Below are 21,439 nucleotides of genomic sequence, written 5' to 3'. Positions count from 1 at the left end.
ACACCATTAAGGAAAAGAACTCTGTACTTCAAAATGTCTTTTCTGTTTTAAGATGATATTAGGATCACTTGACTGACAAAGGAAATATTTTTAGCAGAGAGTCAGAAGCCAAAGAAGATTAATATGGATCTATGCATATATGTGTATAGGAATAAGTATGTGGGAATATACTTTTTTTAACTGTAAGAATGTCCTTACCCCTTCATGTCTAGGCTAATACCGCAAGCTACGATAAATCAAACTGACTCAGAAAAATGATATAGAGAGTATAATATTCTATAATAATTTTGGCATCATTTTAAAATATATAGGTCTACATATTTTTCGAGTAGAGTTACTAAAAATGAAAGTTCTACACGTAACAAAAAGTTAGGTGCTGAAAATAATATTTCAGCTTTAGTAATAAATATATTTGAAAGCTGTACATTCTAAGTGTGCAAAGGTTATTTTACTGCAGTGTCATAATGAACTTGAAGTAGATGAGAAGCTTTACATTAGAAAAACTGGATTACTGAAAGTGAAAAATTCACTGTAGGTTACCTAAGGTTTTTAAAAGGAAGCCGTACCATCATCTACTTTTACTAGCATGTTTTATCACTGCAACCTGCCGGGTAACTAAATGTCAGCATCCACTTAATTTGGCTGACGAGAAGAGAGAAGCTTGAAATATCTTTATTTATGTTATGAAAATGATATTCCTATCATTTAAGAAAATAACAAAAGAATACAAAGAAAATACCATTATTTCTAAAAAAAAATCATATAGACATAAAAAGCACAGGAAAAAAACTATTATGATTCGAAACAAGGAAAGGAAAATATTTGTATACACAACAATACTGTGGCATAGAAGCTGACCTTTTTATAATAATAATTAGTTGCTCAAAATAATTTAATTACACAGAATGTGTTTCTAGGGGTAAGTTTCACATATTAATTGTGCTTGTGTGGAAAAATGCAAAATTTTTACATTTCATTTAATTTTCTAATCTTCACTTCTAATTTAAGGTATTGATCACGGTTCTCTGGTTACTGCATACTTTATTTCTGCAGGCCTTACAAACTTGTTGGAAGACTTTTATTGGGTTTTTTTTATGCTCTTTACATGGGGACACTTGTAGCAGGATTATTGTAGACATAAGCTTCAGTTCAGAAAAGCAGATACACATTTATATGGATGGATTAAGTATGTACATATGTACTTAACTGATGCCACATTACTAGTGCGATTTTCTTAGAATTTATATATCTTAAAAATAAATACAATTTCAAATTGGTCAATTTGCATGATGCATGCACACATACGTAAGAATTTATAATGCTGTACATACAACTGTCATATTTTGCCTTTTCTTTAAAAGCTTTTTCCCTTTTGATGGTGGTATAATCTAATAAAGGATAACATGGTATTTCCTATAGCTCACGCACACTTCTGAAGTGTTAAACTTAATTTTTTAATTCTGAAACGCTTTCTGAAAAATCCATAAACATAGTTCACGACTGTTTTGTATCCTAAAGACATCATCAGGATCTAGATTACAAACCACATTATGTGTGAGTGCTTTGCAGTAACTAAACCATAAGCATTTCTAATCATACCATCTTGCTGTTCTTAATTGTTAATGTGAGGTTTGCTACAAGAATCATATAAATAATAATATTATTTTTCAATTGATTTTATATAAAGAATAAAAGGCTAAGTTATCACTGCTATAGGTCAAATTTGTGTACCATGAAGTGAATGTACAGAGGCTGCTTCGAGTTCTATTTTCGAACTAAAAGGTGAAGCATCACCAAGAACCCAGAAAAAGGTATTGCATTGCTTTCCTCATTCTCTCTCTTATATTGTCGGATTATAAAATGCACCTTATAATATCATGGAATCAACACGAGAGAAGGCTGTTCTCTACAGTGCAAAGCCCCAAACACACACACAACATGCTGTGTAGGATTGCTTTTATAAGAAGAGGAAAGACAGAACACCACCTGAAAAACAGTAATAAATCAAACATAATTTGAAGTCATTAAAAGTTTCTAGTGCTTAAGAATAACATGTTTAGCAGGCCATGAGTTTTCTAGGGAATCTGGTGATCTTGCACAAATCTGTATTGAAGTCATGGACAAAGCGCACAAGGTCAGTCACAAAGAGGTCAACAGTCTAAGCCTACTCAGTCAACATCAACGAGCATTTCAAACGGCATTGAAATGTTCTCTTTAATTAAAAGCAACCAGCCCGTTATTGTTAGCAAGTAGGCAACTGGGGCATATGATGAGAAGCTGCACTGTTTTTGTAACCTCTCAACAAATTAAACTCAAACTTTGGGCTTTGCCATGTAAGCTGTGAACTATCATAATCACTGATTAGATATTGCTTGAGAAGAAAGTTTGGGTTTCCTTAGGAATGATGACAGCAAGGCAAAGCTGAACCTCTCTTCTGCAACACAGCTGTGCTGCCCCAACTGCTGACACTACCCTTACTTTAAATGCAGTCCAGTTGTTTCCATGCAGATTCCAATGGTGGCAAACATAAGTACTTCACAGTACAGGAGGCTAGAAAGGAATGTTTTCTCTCCAAATACCTCTGCTCCTCTGTTAGTACAAAACCTGTTTTCTTTTAAATATTGGCAACAACAGGGTGGATGTGTTGCATTTAGGTTGGCGTAAGGACTGCATGTGATCTATTGAGTTTCTTTTGCTTTTGTGCTATTGCTTTCCTTCTGAAGTGGGGATAAAGAAATGTATTAGTGGTTTCTAATTTAATAAATAACACCCAGTAGAATCTAAGCTGTGTATTTCTGTACATGTTTCTGCTTACTACTTCTTGCTACCAATCATATTTTCAACACAGAAGTACACATTTTTTAAAACAGAAGCTTTGGCTTTATAATCCTGCTTGCTATACTCTGGTTTATGTCAGTCACATCTCCTTTTTCTGGAACAGGAAACTTTAGACTGCTGCCTCTTGATTTTTACATCTTGTTTTTTTACAGTTGGCTCACTGTGCCTGCCTTGAAGCTTTTCTCTTCTGTGTCTTCCATGACTCAGTGTGAGACCTAATTTATGTGGTCCAGAACAAGAGATGACTAGAAGTAAAAAGAAAGGGCAAAAAACAGAATAGGAAACTAAAATAGAAGAGCAGAAAAGACCAAGCAAGTGAAGCCTTGTGTTTTTATCTTCCTAATGAAAATGAAGGATCAAATTATGCCTTAGAACTGGGTCAACTGTCCTGAAGTTCCTTCCCGGTGATGTTAATAACATAATTTCTGTTGTTTTCAATAGGTTTAGATTTCATTTCACCTGAAAAGCAAAAGCACAGTAGCTAGTGATGCTTGTTGTTCAGCCTGACTTTGTTTTCAGACCTCAGATTCTCAGTATTTTCCGAAACTTGGGCTTGTTTTATGTGTCTTGACACATTATATATCAGAGTAGCGACCATCCTTAACTAGAGACTGCAAGTTCTCACTAGAATCATTCTGGTGCAAATAGGCCAAGGTCTTGCCTCTAATTCCATAGCTCCTCCTGGTGATCATGTGATACTTTTCCATCAATTCTTGGACAGCTTTCATCTGTGTGCCGGAAAAATAAACAAGTTTTTCTATGTTTGGACAAGCATATTTAAGTCTTACTGTGTTGGAGGAAGCATATTGTTTGGTTTTTTTCTCCTAAATGATATAGTAGGAGGCACTGACTGGATAATTTTGAAATGTGCATTACAATGATTAAGATAATTAATTGAGGGTTCCTAACCAGCGCAGAGAAAGAAAATACACTATCTCTTATAGCAGATCTACTTTAGTATGACATCAATGCACCTTGGAACCGATAAAGTCTTTTTAATATAATTATTGACTTTGAATGAGTATGCTTTAAGTGATGAAAAGTTCTGAAATGCTTTTCACTATGTCTGCAGTACATTCACGAAAAGTGAAACATAACATGGAAAAAAAAATTAAAAAGTATTGTAAACAACATGCTTAGAATAACTCCTCACTAACACCAAACAGTTCCTTCCAATTAATACTCGCCAAAGACATTTTTAAAGCAGCATCATATGGTAAACTTACTACAGAATAAGCATTGCGGCATTAATTTGTGTAGTGAGAAGTATTACATAGCATGTTTCCAGTCAAAATGAGATTTTAATATGCTTTAAAAAAATTGTTAAACGCATGCATGAAGTATTTCAAACAACTTAAGCCCAAAATGACAAGCAATACTTCTAATGAAAGCACTGTTAAACTGCTTAGGATTCTCTTTCCAATTTTAAAGGATCAAATGTTTAATTTGTTTGCATACTACTATCACGACTAAAGACAATCACAAGAAAAAAAAATAGAAGAAAACTAAAATTAAAAAAAGCCTAATTTAAACATAGAAATCTTGATTATTTCTGTTGCTATTATACTTTGAGTGACCCAAATACTTGATTAAATCACAGCAGGTAAGTTACGCTACATGATATAAAACAAAAGAATTAAAAGAACATTGTATGTAGCTAATGCAAAGAAAAACCAGACTAATCAGCTACATTAGAATATATTTATCTTCATGTATGTAATTGTAGAAAATGCCTTAGGCTGGCTTCAATTAGTCATGCTTTTCATAAAACTCCGGAAATTACGAGATCCCTTGACAATTCTAAAATGATGAAGTTTGCCCAATAGAAGCGCAATCTCAAAACAGATTTGGTCTCAGCCTCCTTTCGGGAACAGGGCATGCATTTCAATGAACTATTCTTCAGGGCTCTACTTACCTATTCTTACTACCGCGCTGCCTCTAAACAGCACCTTATTTGAAGAGTTGCTGAGCATCTGTAACTTCAGCTAAGAATTTCAGGAAAAGAAAGCTCTGTAATTTTTCCATCTTGTGTGAAGTTACTTAATCCTGCTGTGCCACAAACAGGAAGCTGCTTATACATATCAAATGGATTTACATTCCTATCAATGATATAGGGATGTGATATAAGTGGGAGTAAAACAGCTGAAACACTGTTATTTTTCTTACGTTTAACTTTACCCCATGATCCGGTATATTGACTCATACATTCCTGGAAGGATGATTAGAGACAACTCAGTGCTCTAAATATCAGAAAAAGTAATCCTCAGCATATTCAGTTTTTCTTCCACCAATATTAACAGTAAGTTAAGAGAATTAATTCTGATTTTCTGAGTTCATGAAGTCTTTATCTCCTGATAAGCAAAAGTTTTGAACAAAGTTCTGAAGTTTTCTAGAGGTTTAAAACTTGTAAATTTTAAAGCCTGCAAATTATTATTTTTAAATTATTTCCTAAATCCTACTTAAAACCAGCTAAATTAGTATTTAGCCCCGTAACAGATGGCATAGCCACCTACTCATGTGTTTAAATAAGGAAAACAAAGGGTTTTCCAGTTGAAGATAATGACATCACTGACAACATGAATTATTTAATTTCATTACAGGATTCTTTAGGTGTCTCAATCATTATCAAAAGGCTTTACACCATCATAAGAAATCCTGCACAGATATCACAGTGCAATGATAATTCTAATTCTGAACTTGTATGAGTTCTGTTAAGATAACGAGATGGAAAGAAAAAAGGACAAATGTGCACACTACAGAGAACTATGTTTAAAAAGAAGAACAAAGAACCCAGACACTTCTAAAGAAACATGTCTCTTTCAAAGATATACTCCAACAGGAAAAACTTGCTTGTTGGTTTCAATAATTATTATTCAAGAGTGTGGAGTATTAATGACAGACAGAAAAACTGGGTTTATCTTCTCAGAATCTGCAGTTAAATGCCACCCTTTTTGTACTATTCATTCTAATTTAATAATAATATGGAATCACGGAATAATTTTGGGAATCACAGAATAATTTGGGTTGGTAAGGTTCTCTGGAAATCATGTTGTCCAGCCTTCCTCATGCTCAGAACAGGGGTAATTTTAGACATTAAACCAGTTTGCTGAGGGCCTCGTGCAGTCAGGTTGTGAAGACCTCCAAGGAGGATGTTCCAAAGGCTCTGGGCAGCCTGCACCAGTATGCAATCCCTCTCATGGAGAACAACTCACTCCTTGTGTCCAACTAGAATCATTCCTTCTGCACCTTGTGACTATGAATGTTGCTTCTTTTCTTCTTCTTGCGCATCTCTAAAAAAAATCTGCCTCCTTTTCTACAATGCCTGTTAAGGAAAGACTGAAATTTGGTTCCTCCATACCCTTCTCTTCTTGAGATGGAACAAAGCCAGTTCCTTCAGTCTTTTCTCATACGTTCTCTATGCCTCTCACCTGAGCTTTTATTTTAGGGGCTCTTGTCTGAACTTCCTCTAGTTTGGTGATGTCTTTCTCTTGTCAGCTATCGTAGTATTGCAAGTGTGCCAGCCCACCTTCCTTAACCTGCTGGCTACACTCCTGCCATTCAGAAATAGAAAAAGAGAAAGAGGGGATGTTCTAATTCATTACAATAGAAAAAAATGTACCTGTTCTCCAATTATCCAATGTTGATACTCTAGATCTAACAGTGCAAGCAGAAAAGAAGTGCCTAAAGGGGCTATGTTAAAAATGTTTTTTCAGTGTTAATGAATTAGAGCTATTAATTGGATTCTAACACAGCAGATATGATGTAGTACTAGTAAGAGCTGAGCAAAGTCCAAAGGAAGGAAAAAAAATATGAATTTTTCATTGCTTGTTTTTCTAAGGATTGGAAAATTTCCTATTCTAGTCTATCTAACAGGTTTGCTATTTTTTATTTGCAATCAATCTAAAATTAGGACAATAATTATCAAGTGGTGTCCCTCAGACCAGTTTCCAGTCACAATTTTCCCAGAATTTAAGAGACTGCCATCAAAAGAAATCCAGATCCACATTTTAGTGTATTTATCTTTTCACTTGCATAGAGAAAACAAGAGATGGGATGTTACTGAGTAATAACAATAAAACCAGTAAGCTAAGCTTTTACCATGCACAGTTTGGCTGCACAGTTCAACTTTGACAAAGTACACACCAGAGGCAGTAAACACCGCAGACTGTTTTTTTGCCCCTGGTCCTCAGGAAGGCATCTGCTTTGGCTTCCATTACCCATATGGACAAAAGATAAGATGCAGCCTATTAAAGCAAACTATGCCCACGGCATCATCTTCTCATACTGTTAAGTTTCTGCCTGCATTTGTGGTTTGAATCAGTGCATTATTTGAATTTCTTTTTTAGCTCCACATCTTTGTGAAGCATTATTCCATGCCATTAGATAACAAGAAGGTCTTATCTGTTTCCAAGCAAATGGCCAGACTTTTTGGATAACCTCAGAGACTGTTCAGATGCATTGCTGAGAGACTGCTGACAGCTTAATTTGATATCTGATAAATTGAACAGATATATCTGGACAGAGAACAGAAGATACCACGTCCTACTGCTCGCAGGGCAGAGGATTTCCACAGGGCTAACAATGGAAGAGTTTTCAAAAGGAATTTGAGCCATTGCCCATTTAGTAGAGTCCTTAAAAGGAAAATTTTCAGGAGCTGCTTATCTCTGAAAAGCTCCAAGTCCCAACAAGGAAAGCCAAGCATGATTCCTAGTAGTCAAGGCATCTGACAAACCTGATAGGCTCTATCACTGGTGTCTACAGCTGACAAAAGGCAAGATCTTACAGAAAGAAAGGAAGGGACTGGAGAAGGAAGGACTGGAGGGGAAACTGGAGAGGAAGCGGAAGACTTTGAGGTAAGATTTATTAATGGTTTTGGCTATCGGTCAGTGCTAGTTCTGACTACTGACTACTCTTTCTGCAACTACTGATGCCCATTACTGCTCTGATGCATCCAAAAGCTTTAGGAAACTGGAGGAGAAAAAAACCACCATGAGAATAAAGATTTGTCAGCTTCTTACACATGCTGCCAAGCCAGAAAAATTCCAGTCTCAAATAGTTAACTTCACATGTGAATTGTTACTTTACAGTATGAGGAGAAAGGAAGTTTGCAGTCATATTTAGGTTTATTTAGTTTATTTACTGTCAAACCTAACAGTTTGACAGTCTGTAGAAATAATATCCATTTTCCAGGCTATTGATATTAGCAGTACTAAAAATCCTTGATTTCTCTGGATGAAAAACACTGAAGTACAGCTTCTGCTGTCAATCAGCCATGCTTTCAAAGGAAGTTAGGAAAAGTTACAAAGCAGAAGATTGAACTGGTACTTCTTAGTGCAGAGGTTGTGTCATAGAATGACTGAGAGCAATCAGCCAGCCAATGGTCATTCCACACTCATGTGGATCACCCATTTGGTGGGACAGCAGATACACTGAACCAACCCAGGAACCTCCCCAGGAACAGGCTATCCACATTGATCTTCCTGCTGCCATCAGAGTGTTGATTTTTTTTTATATTTATGTTAGTTGGAAATGTAATTCTGTACACAGTTCTTTCTTGCAAAATTCACTCTTTTCTTTCATTGAACTATTTCTTTGGTCTTTTAGACAAAGAGCAAATGCAAACACTTTGGTACTAAAGAAGGAGAAATAGAGAAGACAAGCTAGTCATATCAAAGGTCCATCTAGTGCAGTATTCTGTTTCAAGCAATGGTCTTAAATAAATATCCAGAATGAGTAATAACAAGGGATGATATTTTGATATTATCCCCAGTTCACTTTCAGCCTACAATTATTTTAAGATCAACAGGCTTCCTAAAGCAGATGTCATTTCACTGGTTTAAATACTGCATAGTTTTTCTTTCACTTATAAAGTTATATGTAGAGAGATCTGTACAAACGATGCAGAGGTCCCTAGAAATCTATTGATAAGTTGTTTGAATGTTTATTAATTTAGAATTGCAGAATTGGTGCCAAGACGTTGGCATGTTGAAACAGTTTTAGAGGAAAACTTCCTATGTAATTACAAGCTGTAATCTGTAATGTGTCCTAAAAAACTGAGTTTGTCACAAGTGGTTTTTGGCTAGATAGGCACGCCTCATACATTAAACACCAGATGACCCAAATTTGGCAATGACTGAGTGCCTGATGTCATTGTTCTAGGATGCTTTTATAGTTGTTCTCTGTCAATAAAGCACTAAACAAAGTTTCTCAAAATTAATTTTGACATTGCAGTAGAGTGTTTGTACTTCATGCATTTTATGCAGACCTACAGACACTTATGCATATACGGACAGTACATACACTTGTCTAGAATATAGCAGTCTTCCAGAAGTGTATTAAATTCTTCAGACTCCTTGTAGAGCCAATGATCAAAATTACCCGTTCTGACTCACTAGAGAATGAACTGGGCTCTCATTTCATAATTTTCTTTACATCTATGATCTTACCATTTTCACCTTCTAGCCTAATGCTTTTAACAAATTCTAATGCTTATTGAAGATAGCTTATTAACAAATTTCAAGCAGCAAAGCCACAGCCTGGATCACCGTAAAACATGCCTAGCATCTTCCCAACTGTGAAGAAAGCAAATCAGTTTTCGACATGTTAGCAAACTTAGGAAATTCTTCTTTATAGTTTTTACAGTCTTTCTCTACAAAAGGCTGTTTTCTGACAGGTCCATTCTACCCTATGAGTCACTACATGTAAATCTTAAAAAAAAAATTAAAAAAAATGTCCGTAAGTCATTTGATGAAGAACTCAGAAGCACTTTGATATAACATGAAAACATGATAGAAGGGATTGAGTTACCTATAAATGTAAAATCTTAAGATTTCAGTGGCAGAAATTCTGAAAGAAATACGAAGTTGTACACAGTAGCTTTAAAACAATCTTATTAATATATTGCTAGTGTTTCTGTATCAAGGATAAAAGGTGTATGTTCTAGACCAATCTCAGGTCAAGCAATTAAAGAATTTATTTCCATTTAAAGTTGTAGCCAAGATTTTTGTGTACGACTATCCAATATATATAACCTTTAGACGTCACAGGCTGTTCACTTTGAGTAAGGATGAGTTCTAACTTTGCTACCTGGCCTTGCCACGAAGTGGTTGAATTTTTCTAAGTCTAGTATCTGTGCTTTTAAAAAATAAATTTCCCACCCCAAAGGACAGAAGGCCACTGCCCTGAAGTAGTATCTAATATATTTTAAGTTGCCCTACATGCATAAAACACTTTCCTATGCAAATTCAGTCAAGAGGCAATGTGACTATTAAAACAATTCCCCCATGTCTTTGATAGCAAACCAAAAATAACTCCCTATAATTTTGTGCATAAAGTTCTGCTAAAAACATGTATAAAGTAACTCAGAGCAGATACAATAACAGTACAACCTTGAAAACTGATATAAAACATTTAGAATTTCAGTATGTTACCAGTCATTCAATATACCAGATCTCTTGACAGGATAGTTTGGGTAGAAACAACAAGACTGCAAAACCACCTTTGTGGCTCAAGACCAAACTTAGCTACTTTCACCCTTTTAAAATGTAATTTCAAACACACTCATGAATTACATCAGTATTTCCTAATTCCTTATGCACATTATAAACCAATTTGTTTCCCCAAGTACTAATTTAACCATTTTTTTGATTTGAGCACACAGCAGCGTAGGTCTGGTGCTTGAATCATAGAATCATAGAATCACCAGGTTGGAAAGGACCCACTGGATCATCGAGTCCAACCATTCCTAACACTCCCTTAAACCATGTCCCTAAGCACTTCATCAACCTGTTCCTTAAACACCTCCAGGGAAGGTGACTCAACCACCTCCCTGGGCAGCCTTCACTCTTTCTGTGAAGAATTTTTTTCTGATATCCAGCCTGAACCTCCCCTGGTGGCGCTTCAGGCCATTCCCCCTTGTCCTGTCCTCTGTCACTTGGGAGAAGAGGCCAGCTCCCTCCTCTCCACAACCTCCTTTCAGGTAGTTGTAGAGAGTAATAAGGTCTCCCCTCAGCCTCCTCTTCTCCAGGCTGAACAACCCCAGCTCTCTTAGCCGCTCCTCATAAGACTTGTTCTCCAGCCCCCTCACCAGCTTCATTGCTCTTCTCTGGACACGCTCCAGAGCCTCAACATCCTTCTTGTGGTGAGGGGCCCAGAACTGAACACAGTACTCAAGGTGTGGTCTCACCAGTGCTGAGTACAGAGGGAGAATCACCAGCCCGGACCTGCTGGTCACACCGTTTTGATGCAAGCCAAGATGCCATACTATACTTTGCAAATTCTTTGTTCTTTTTAACAGGAAATCCAAGGAATTTAAAGGGAAATTTTCCTCTTCTTTCAGGTTGGCAACTATTCTCGCATTTTCCATTTAGCGCAACTTAACACCATTTGGTAGAAAAACAAGTTCAATTTTTCAGACAGTATCATGATATTTAGAAAATATTTTTGTTTGGCCAAAGCATATACGCTAATCACAACTACTTCATTAGTTAGTGAGTGCAAAACTTAATTTCAAAAGGGCCAACACTTAAAAATTATCCATGCTTATGTACCTGCCTTACTGTTACTCAGCAAATGGTTCTTAATGACCGTTTAGCTTCTACTCATGAGTAGCTCTCCATGACTGCTGAGTAAATACCAATCACTCACATGAGAACATGTAAGCCTGCATACAAAAGCTTGGAGGCTGGGATTCCAGCTGTCTCCGTGGGAAAATGTTTCCCAGTGTAAATTTAAAGTGCATTAGTTAAAGAATGTTAAACTTTAATGCACATGGACATCTGTTAATAAGAAAATGCATCTTGATATCTTCACTTGATCTTCTTCTACTTGTCTTAGATTTACGCTACATTCTGTGTATCTACCAGTACTGGAGACTATGTGTTTTGGAAAACATCTGGAAAATGTGTTGATAATGCAGTATTTTAATAAATGGAATGCTTTAAATCTTATCAGATGGAAAATCTTTAGTTTAAAAGCAGTATGTTGTACATGTGTCAGGGTGTCACTACGTCAGTGCAAGGACTCCTAACTGAGTGCCTGATCACCTCTCTTCTTTTTCAGCAGAAGAAACAGTCCAATTTCAGGCAAGATTTTCTACAGTCCAGCTGAACTAGGCCCATATTATATTACAGTATTATTGTAACATGATAAACACATAAGTACTAAGAGCTTTTTAGTCCTAAGTGTTTACAGAGTAAAAGCCACATTTAAAACTAATTACATATTCATTTTAATGCTGCTACCAGACTGCCTTTCTATTCCTGTTCTCTTTTGCCTTTTTACATTCCCACTTCACTTTTTCTATAGTATTAAAAAGGGATTATGTAATATGATGTTCTGATGAATGCAGGACCTTTTCTACTCCCTAATAAATATTCAGAAATATTTTGCATACATCCTGCGAACAAGGCTTGTGAAATCATAATGGGATGACTTATGAACATTCATCTTTCCTATAGTGAAGTATAATCTAGTCAACTAGATGGTATAGCAAATCGTCCTGACACGTTTATATTACTGCATATTTAAATGAGAATATGAAAAAAATAGTCAAATTTATGTTAAAGACTTCTAAAGGCTTAACAGCATCTTACTAAGTATATATGTCAGCTTAATCTAATCCTCCTACTTCTAACACGTTCTGTGGTCTCAGCACGGAGCCCATAATGCGCAAGTATAAGGGATTGCCTCTGAGAAGTTCACCATCAGTACTTCACTTTGTTCAATAAAACTTTATATCTGGTTTTAGGATGACAGAAAGCTATCTGTCTCAAATTTGCATTACAAACCTTTAGCTTCTTTTGATATCAGTAACACTGGCTATAATAATTTCCAATAACCTGTTACAATATGTAGAGTATACATATTCCTGGTTCTCATCTTACTGTGTCAGGTACAAACAAATTTCTGTAATTTATCTGGACAGTTTTAAATAAATCAAAATTTCTTTACACCAAAAAAACACTCATCTAATCAGAGGCTCATTTGAGAAGATCTGTGGCAGTGTTTCTTTCTTTCACTCCAATGATTTCAAGTTCTAATCAGAAAAAAATACCTTTATTTCTTCTCATGCTTTTGCTAGAGAAGAATACATTGCAATGCAAGATCTTACAAGAATTACTGAAGACTATTTGCTAATCTTATGACATGATGAAGTCCACCTGAAATCCACTACGACTAGTATTGTAATCTATTCAACCAGGTCTCTTGATTTCTGAGACATGATAATTTCTGTCCTTTCCATTTTAGATACATCTGTCTGGTGTGTTTCATATTAATTATGTTTGAATAGCAGTATCTAGCATCCCCTGCTATGTTATTAATATTATCTTTCCTCAGTAGACAATGCATCTGATCGGAGTTGAAGACTCCAAAAGGGGAGTGCTTGTGGGATCAACAGTGTCTAACACATGTTGGAAATCAAACATGTCACTAGCAGACCATCATAGAGAAGATTAGCATCCAGCACTACCTGAGCTGAATCAATAAATGGCAACTGAAAAACTCTTCTCTGTCTGTCATTTGTGTTCCAACAGCCACTTCAAGGAAATAATATTTTTCAGAAGTTGGTATATTAGGCCTGCAGATTTTCAAGTCAACATCAGTACATTTCTGCTTTATCCTGTGTTCTAGTAAAATGCTGTAACCTTTGGAGGTAGTAGAAATCACTATAAAGGCACGCAGATCTCAAAATATCTTAGGGCAAGCCTACAAAGTATGAGCAAGTTTTGGCCATGCTCAGAGCTGACAAGGCACAAACCAGTGCTGTTTTGGAAGCCAGTACTCTTCCCTCTTGTAACTTGCCACGTTCATTCATGCATTCTATAAACAGAACAAGCTTATTTCAACCTGCCTAAATATATTATATGTATGTTTTGAATTCAATTCAGTTAATGAATTAAATTTCTGGGTAATGCAAAACATGCCTTTTTTTTTTCCTCCCTTAGTCCCAAATCCTGATTTTGGTTGACGACTGACAAGTTAATGGGCTGTTGTAATTGAAACATGAGGACTACTTAAGGCTCAAGAGGAATACACTGTGAGAAACTGGAAGAAGCTGTTCCCATCAGAACTTTAATAACTTCTAACACCTTGGGCTGGAGTTATAGGCAGGTTAAAATATCGTGGGATTGAAAAGAAAGATCTGATATTAGTTCTGGTATATCACATCTGTGAAGCACACTAAAGAACACAGACATTTGCAGTAGTCCTGCCAGTCAATACTGAAGACTGCCAATAACAACCGAGAAGATAAAACACAGACTACGTTATGTTGCTTACGGACACTGTCTAGGGGATACTAAAATTAATGGGAACATCTTAGAGACCTTATGCAGTGCTCTTTTAACTGAGAATTATTCCTATATATACGTGTGAGAACTTTTTAATTTATGAGAAGTATAATTACAGTAAAAGGATAAAAGACAGTCAACAACATGGTTTAGCAATATGCTGCATGTTTGGAAAGCTGAGGAGGCTTCACTGGAGAATACATGCCTTTCAAGGCTCCAAGGACACATATTAGCAAAATGCTTGAATATGGCTCTAATATACTTAAAAATATATAAAAAATTAATCTTCTGATTTTGAATCAGAAACAATGTACATACATATATAATCATCTTATATCAGACTGAAATTATCAGTAAGACACACTTCAGCAACAACTACTTTAACTTGAGAAATTATTTCTTCTTCTCGTTATATGAACTTTCTGGAAATTTTTCCTAAGTAGAAAAAAGTTATTTTTAAATTCTTCATCAATGAATTAGTGCTCCTTGTAAATCTAATGTATTCTATATATTCTACAGATTTGCAACAATGTATTTCTTACCAGTGAGGATAATGACAAAATTGCTATAATGACAGGAATTATTATGACAGTGCAGAGATCTGAACACAACCAGAAGGAATATATGACAATCACAACAAATCTTTTTATGTCTATGCTCTTGGTACTATAACATGAATGGAATTCAATCAAATTTCTATGTGCATAATTAATACATTATATTGAGCAATACATTTAATGAAGCTAAAGAAATTTATTTAGAAGTATTTATTCTATGGCCTGAGAGCTATCAGAAAAAAAGTAGGCAAAACAGTAATGTTAATCTCATGCCAGAAACATGTTTTCCAGGTTTCCTTTTAGCTTTAACAAGATGTAGTAAAACCAACAACATTCTGTCAGACTATATGTTCATTCCTTGCTTCCTGGATTAAATATGCTTATTCTATGCCACATTTTTATAGCTTTCAATTCCTGTACTTTAAATCTATTAAACAATGTCAAGTTGAATTTTCTTCAAAAACTGCTGCAGGTTAAGAAAAAAAATAGGACAGTATAATATTTGAGGGCTAACATTTATGTCAGCTAATTAATATGGATCAGTTGTGGTCTGCCAGGATTTTTAAAGTGCATGCATATTTAAGATAAATATAGACTAAGGATCTGAATTTGTTCCTTCTCAAATTGATAACAAAGCCCTTACTGATTTCAGTACAAGTATGGTCTACCAATTTTGTAGACCTGACAGATAAAATAAGCTTTTATGGTCTTGCATAATGTCAGTCTTCCCGAATTGAGCATAGCCCAAAATACAGATGTACAACATAAGAAATAAATTATAGTTGCAATACTATATTTACTGTCCTGTATTCTCTTTACTTGCTAAGGAAATGAGATTTTGAAAAAATAAGCATTGGGAAAAATCAGCAAATTCGTTTGGTTAGCAACTTCTATTTAAATAAACTGGTAGGAAATAAGCCCATGTTCAAAAGCAGATACCCTCTAACCTAGCGTACACAACACCATTTCCTTGTTTTAAAATATTAATATTTCATTATGTATTCTCACAAGAGTCCAACAGCTCAATGCCTTTCTTGTGGTGAGGGGCCCCAAACTGAACACAGTATTTGAGATGTGGTCTCACCAGCACTAAGTACAGGGTGACAATCCTGCTAGCAACACTATTGCTGATAAAAATCAAGATTTCTATTGACCTTCTTGGCAGCCTGTCCTTAAAAGGCACTTCTAAAATGTTGTCTTCTAAGGAAACTTCATGCAGAAGTAAACAAAAATTTACTTTATGCTTAGTTTTAACACTTGGCTTCTGTCATCATGTGTCTTACCTGTTTGTAGTGTTTCAGCATCAAAGACATCCTCCTTGAAGAAAGCTCTAAAAGACAAAGGTCTTGCACTGCAGTCTTCTGAAAGTTTCTCAACAGCTTTTCTAAACATAGCAACTATATCATGAAGAGGTCCATCTAAATGAAGCCGAGAAGCGGATGGTGAAATCAAGCTCAGACGTACAGAGATTGATGCACAAGATGCAGAACTAGACTCCACAGATTCACACTCAATTTGGAAACCTTCCGACGACATCTTCATTGCAAAATGTTTTCTTTGGAGTGGATTGTCAACTACTGCAACAACATGCCATTCGATGGCAGCATCTCTGGGTAGGTGAGATATTACAACCACAGCAAGCAACCCACACACTGCAGTTACATCATGATATGCCTCTGAATCTTCAACCTAAAAGATAAACAAAATATTATGCATGTTACAGAGCTGGTAGAAATTAATGTTATTAATATTCAGCTAATAAATTAAAAAAAAGTTATGTAACGGACACTGTCTTTTCCTTAAACTTTCCTTCTTACTAAAGTCATCACGAGCAATTACAAATTTGTCTGACAGTTAATATCCGCTCATTTTCGCAGTCTCAGACTACAATTATGCCTGTACCACTCAAAAAAATGCTGATCATAATGTATTTTGCAATTACTTTGCATACATTAACTTTTGTCCATGCTGATGGTCTTTGAAGAATAGAAATGGTAGAAATTACCAAAATCATAGTAAAGAGTTAGTAAAGCACACACAATGTATTTTAAATGTTAGGATACTAAAGACACAGTTCAGATACAGCAAAGATACAGTTCAGTCAGTTCTGAACAGTAGAATGATCCTGAACAAACCCTATTAGAAGATAATGTTTTCTTAAAAGCAGAGCTCATTTAGAATAGAGTAGCTCAACAGAAAGTATATTTAAATTCTTTTTCCATCAACCAGCATAACTAATTAGCTAACTCAGTAAGTTAACTCTAAAGAACCGAGTTCCCTTTTTTTCTGATGGTATTAAAGAAGTGGGACAGGATTGCTTCTTACTTCTCTGTAAAAATTTTAGTATAAATCGCACTGTAGCATGCTAACAGGTGTAGAAAGTGAATATAATGTTTCAAAATACTAAAATACTCTTCAATGAGACAGAGGAAGAATGTGTGAACTGTTAGCCATTTCAACACAAATTAATCGTACCTATATGCATTAGATACCTAAGATGACTTCATAAAAGAATTATCTTGTCCATGTATTGTTGCTATATATTCAATCCTTTTTCATTTGAATACAAACAAAACCAATCTTAGCTTTAAACTAGGACACTATCCAGTACCTAAGCACCACTCAGCTGCTTGCTTACTCCTCCCAAACAGCAAAGGTGAGAAAACCTGTCAATCTAGATAAAGATTGTGAAGAAAAGTGAAGAAAAAATGAAGAAGAAAACCAAAACAATTGATGCAAAGGCTACTACTCAACACCCCCCTCCAGAAGCAGGTTGATACACATCTAAACTGTGGGCAATGGCTATTGTCCCCTTAGTTTTTATGGCTGAATGTGATGTTATATGGAATTAAATAACCCTTTGGTCAGCTGTCTTGGCTGTGTCCCCTCCCAGCTTCTTGTGCACCTCCATCCTACTCACTGGAGGAGCACTGTGACAAACAGAGAAGGCCTTAATGCTGCGTAAGCATTGCTCAGCAACCGCTGAAGACCCTGGTGTACTATCAACACTGTTTTGTTGAAATGCATATACTCATACTCCTATTTTATATACAACAAGGTCTATTTATGGAAAGTAACCTCATTTTATGTACTCTGAAAAAGTACAAATTTACATTAATTTATCATCACTTTGAACACATTTTTTACCGAACAATTATTCAAGTAGTTGAAATGCTTATTCTGGCCAGCAGATTATTGTTTTTCTTACTTTTTCTTCCATTTTTTATGGATATATATATTAAGCATTTTTAATATTAGTGGCTCACACCATCCCGTGTACACCGATAATAACTTCCTTAATACACCAATTTGCTTACACCACAGTATATACTTGTAATACCGTCCATTTTCTGACCTCTGAAAGGAAAAATAATAACAAAGTAAACTCATCATTTTGCCTGAAGTCGATAAGGCTGTATAACTCACAGAACCTTCAATTTACAAGCTCAATTTTCATCCACTTGCTCTCAACTTTGAGAGGAAGAAATAATGACAGGTTACAGGTACTTTATTTCAAAATTCACTCACAAAGTTATTGACAACCATTTTGCACAAAATATCGTGGATGCTTGACCCTCGTGAGCTGTTTACATGAAAAATGCACTTACTTCTCTATTAATGATAGTGGAGTCTAATTCCATACCAAACATATACCAATTGCCTTAGCATTTCTGTTTTTGATATGGGAGCAGAAATAGGGATAATTTGTCTCAAATTGCAGTCACTTCAGTCATAATAAAACCTCACTGAGTACTGTTTGCTTTCAGTGCTTTCATTAGGCGAACTGGGGCTGTTATTAGGGTACCAACACATAAATGTTATATTAGCACTTAACAGGAGGAGAACAGTATTCTCCTCTAGGAGATGAATTCTAACCTTGTCAATATAATTCTGCTCTGAGTGCTGTAAAACAGTTTGAAAAGATGAAACACTGGAGCTTTGCACTGAGAAAAAAAAAAAAACAACTCATGCTCATTCAGGCTTAAAGGCCACTTTGCTGGCCCAAGGTGCTGAGGTACTGTGTAGAAAAAAAAGTCTAAAGAAGCTCTATCAGGTCACATCAAGCACTAAGACAAACTTTACTTCCCTGTACTTGTCTTAGGTTGTTAAATCAATTACTGACTATTTCTGCTTGCCTTCAGCTGCCATTTAGAATATGAAGACCAACATGAAAATTAAGGCCAGGAGAAAGTACATTTCCAAATTTAACAAATGAAAATCATTCTGTGTGAGACTATTCACGGTGCACCTGTACTGTACCATAGCACTCATAACCTTTAACTTTAGAGCTTGCACAAAGCACAAGTGATGGACCTACTGGGGACTAATAATCTTTAATCAGCTGATTCCGAATCTTACAGAAATGCTTCTAACAATGACCTCTCCTGACTTACTTTTAATAAATTCCTGACATTTGTGTTGTACACGGGTGCGGCATTTATGAGTTGTCTTTCACAAATTTACAATTGTCTCAAACAGCTGAATGTCTTTATGACAGCCTGTCTAGTAAATAAGTATGAATACATGAGGTCGGCAATGAAATTCTATTCATATGATGATGGAACAATATACATAAGTATTAAGAATGAAATTAATTATTTTATGACTACATCGCTTTTTACAATTGATTCTGCACTCTGATCAATGAGATTCAGCACTTCTGGGAGACAGCTGTGGTATTATGAAGAAAAACATGTTTTTAGGGTTCTTGCACAAGGGTACTGTTGCAGACTGTCTATAAAGGAGCGCAGGTTTTGGCCTAGTCCTTCTTCTACATCTTCACAGGGAAAAAAATGAGGTAGAAGTGAATACAGCTTGACTTCTAATTACTGAAAAAGACATGTCAGTTCCTGGGAACCTCTGAAATTCGTATTATTAAGAGATAAGGAAATGGTTGGGGCAAACACTGTTGAAAGCAATGATTCCTTAAAGAGCATGTATAACCTGAATTTTATAAATCCTTATGAATTTCATTACGCCATAGGTGTAGCTGTCATCTAAAGGTATTTGCCCTTAAACACTTATTTTCTAGCTATGAGTATTCAAATAATTTTAAATTCATGGCAGAGGGTCTGCCTATTGAAGATTCCCATTTCTACTTGTTACTTTTTCCATGGGATTTAATCCTTCCTAAGAAAAAATACTGCAAGGTATGTGATTTAAAGAAGGCTGGAAAAGGAATTCAGATAACACCCTTCTGCGGTGCAGGAGACAGCTTCTGAACATAAATGACTGTAACAACGTCTTCTTTCAGGAACAGATGCAAACGGGATCGTCTCATGAGACCACACTATGACAGGATTCTGATTGTGTCATGCTATGAAATGGCAGATCCCAAAACTCTGGACAAAGATTTGATATAACAAATGATTTCAAAGTACTTCTCCCACTGTGAAGAAAGGTCTGCTATCCTTCTGGTGATACAATACACGTTTCAATAACTCAGGGGAAAACCAGAAGCTATGGTGCAGATTTTAGGAGGACTGAGACTGTGGCTCTGTTATTTATCTGACATTTTGTAATACCAAAGCAGGTTGATGCCATATTACTGTAAACACTGAGAAGAGTGCCATGCTAAGCTAATTAACATCTTGCAGTCTTCATGGACTGATCAGTAAAGAATTACTACAGTGAAGAAAGCAAGTAAAACATTATGAATTCTTAGGAAAGGAATAGAGAAGAAAGTGGGTAACAGTATCCCAGTGTAGAAATCACAGTCCATTCACACCTGGATTAAGATATACAACTGTGGATGTCTCAACTGAAAAAGGACATAGTAGACCCAGAATGTGTTCAGAGGACAGCATGGTGATCTGGAAATGTTCTCCAGCCTTCTTAAGGAGACTATGACACAGGTTTACAAAATCATACATGACATAAGAAGGGTGGATAGGGATAAAAATTGATTTTGCATGCTTGCTTTTCTGTACACGAACTACGGATCATCAAATGACATTAGTAGAAGCATAGTTTCAAAAAGAACAATAGTGGGTGACACTTGCAATTCCTTGACAGAGAATGCTGTGGTTGCAAGAATTTTACAGGGATTCAAGAGGAGCCTGAACAAGTACTCAGAACACAGATTCAGTGGGGATTATAAAAGAGACATATTAAAATTCTTAGTTAATTCTTAATTTATACAATGGTTAATAATTTATATAAAATTAATGATTTATATAGCTATTAAAATTAATTTAATTAATTTAAATATGAATTAAAACTAGTTTGAGGTTGGGAGAATGTTAGGATGGATATATGCATTTCTTGTTTTTCCTATTCACATCTGCTTAGGGCTACTGTTTAGGGTCAGAATACTAAGTAGAGCCTACACAATCATGGTTATTCTTATGTTCTTACATAAGAATTTATGCTTGAGCTGATAGTAGTTGTGATTTTGGTGAAGAAAAACAACACGGCTTTCTTGGCTGGACTGGCTGAATTTTCACAACTAGTACCCTCCCACAACTACTCCTTTCCAATATTTTTGTAATTCTAAGAGAACTTCATGTTCATCTGTGATATTCCAGACTGATTTTATAGATGAATTGTGAACACAAGGTCAAGCAGAAGAATGCAGATAACAGCTCTAATGTGCTTCCTCAGCTACCTGAGCAGAGGTATTGGCATCAGAATATTGGGCTGGAAGACACGGGAATTTGATGTGGTTACTCATGACCCTCTTTTTCCCAAAGTAGAATCTTAGAGAGAACTGGAATCCATCTGACTTTTAGGGGGGCACATATCTCTTTAGTC

The 21,439-nt window shown here is 35.7% G+C and overlaps 1 protein-coding gene across 17 annotated transcripts in view; it reads right to left on the bottom strand.

The window, feature by feature from the left end:
• Positions 1-21,439, bottom strand: part of DPH6 (diphthamine biosynthesis 6) — a 204,941-nt gene that overhangs the window by 28,184 nt on the left and 155,318 nt on the right. For all 17 annotated transcript variants that reach the window (XM_054068070.1, XM_054068079.1, XM_054068073.1 and 14 more), the window contains one exon: positions 15,970-16,375. In XM_054068070.1, the coding sequence (XP_053924045.1) occupies positions 15,970-16,375 (406 nt within the window). The remainder of the gene's footprint in view (positions 1-15,969; positions 16,376-21,439) is intronic.

Source organism: Cuculus canorus, chromosome 5 (genome assembly GCF_017976375.1).
Source record: "Cuculus canorus isolate bCucCan1 chromosome 5, bCucCan1.pri, whole genome shotgun sequence".
In the NCBI taxonomy this organism is placed as follows: Eukaryota; Metazoa; Chordata; class Aves; order Cuculiformes; family Cuculidae; genus Cuculus; species Cuculus canorus.
This window is presented reverse-complemented; position numbering and strand designations above follow the sequence as displayed.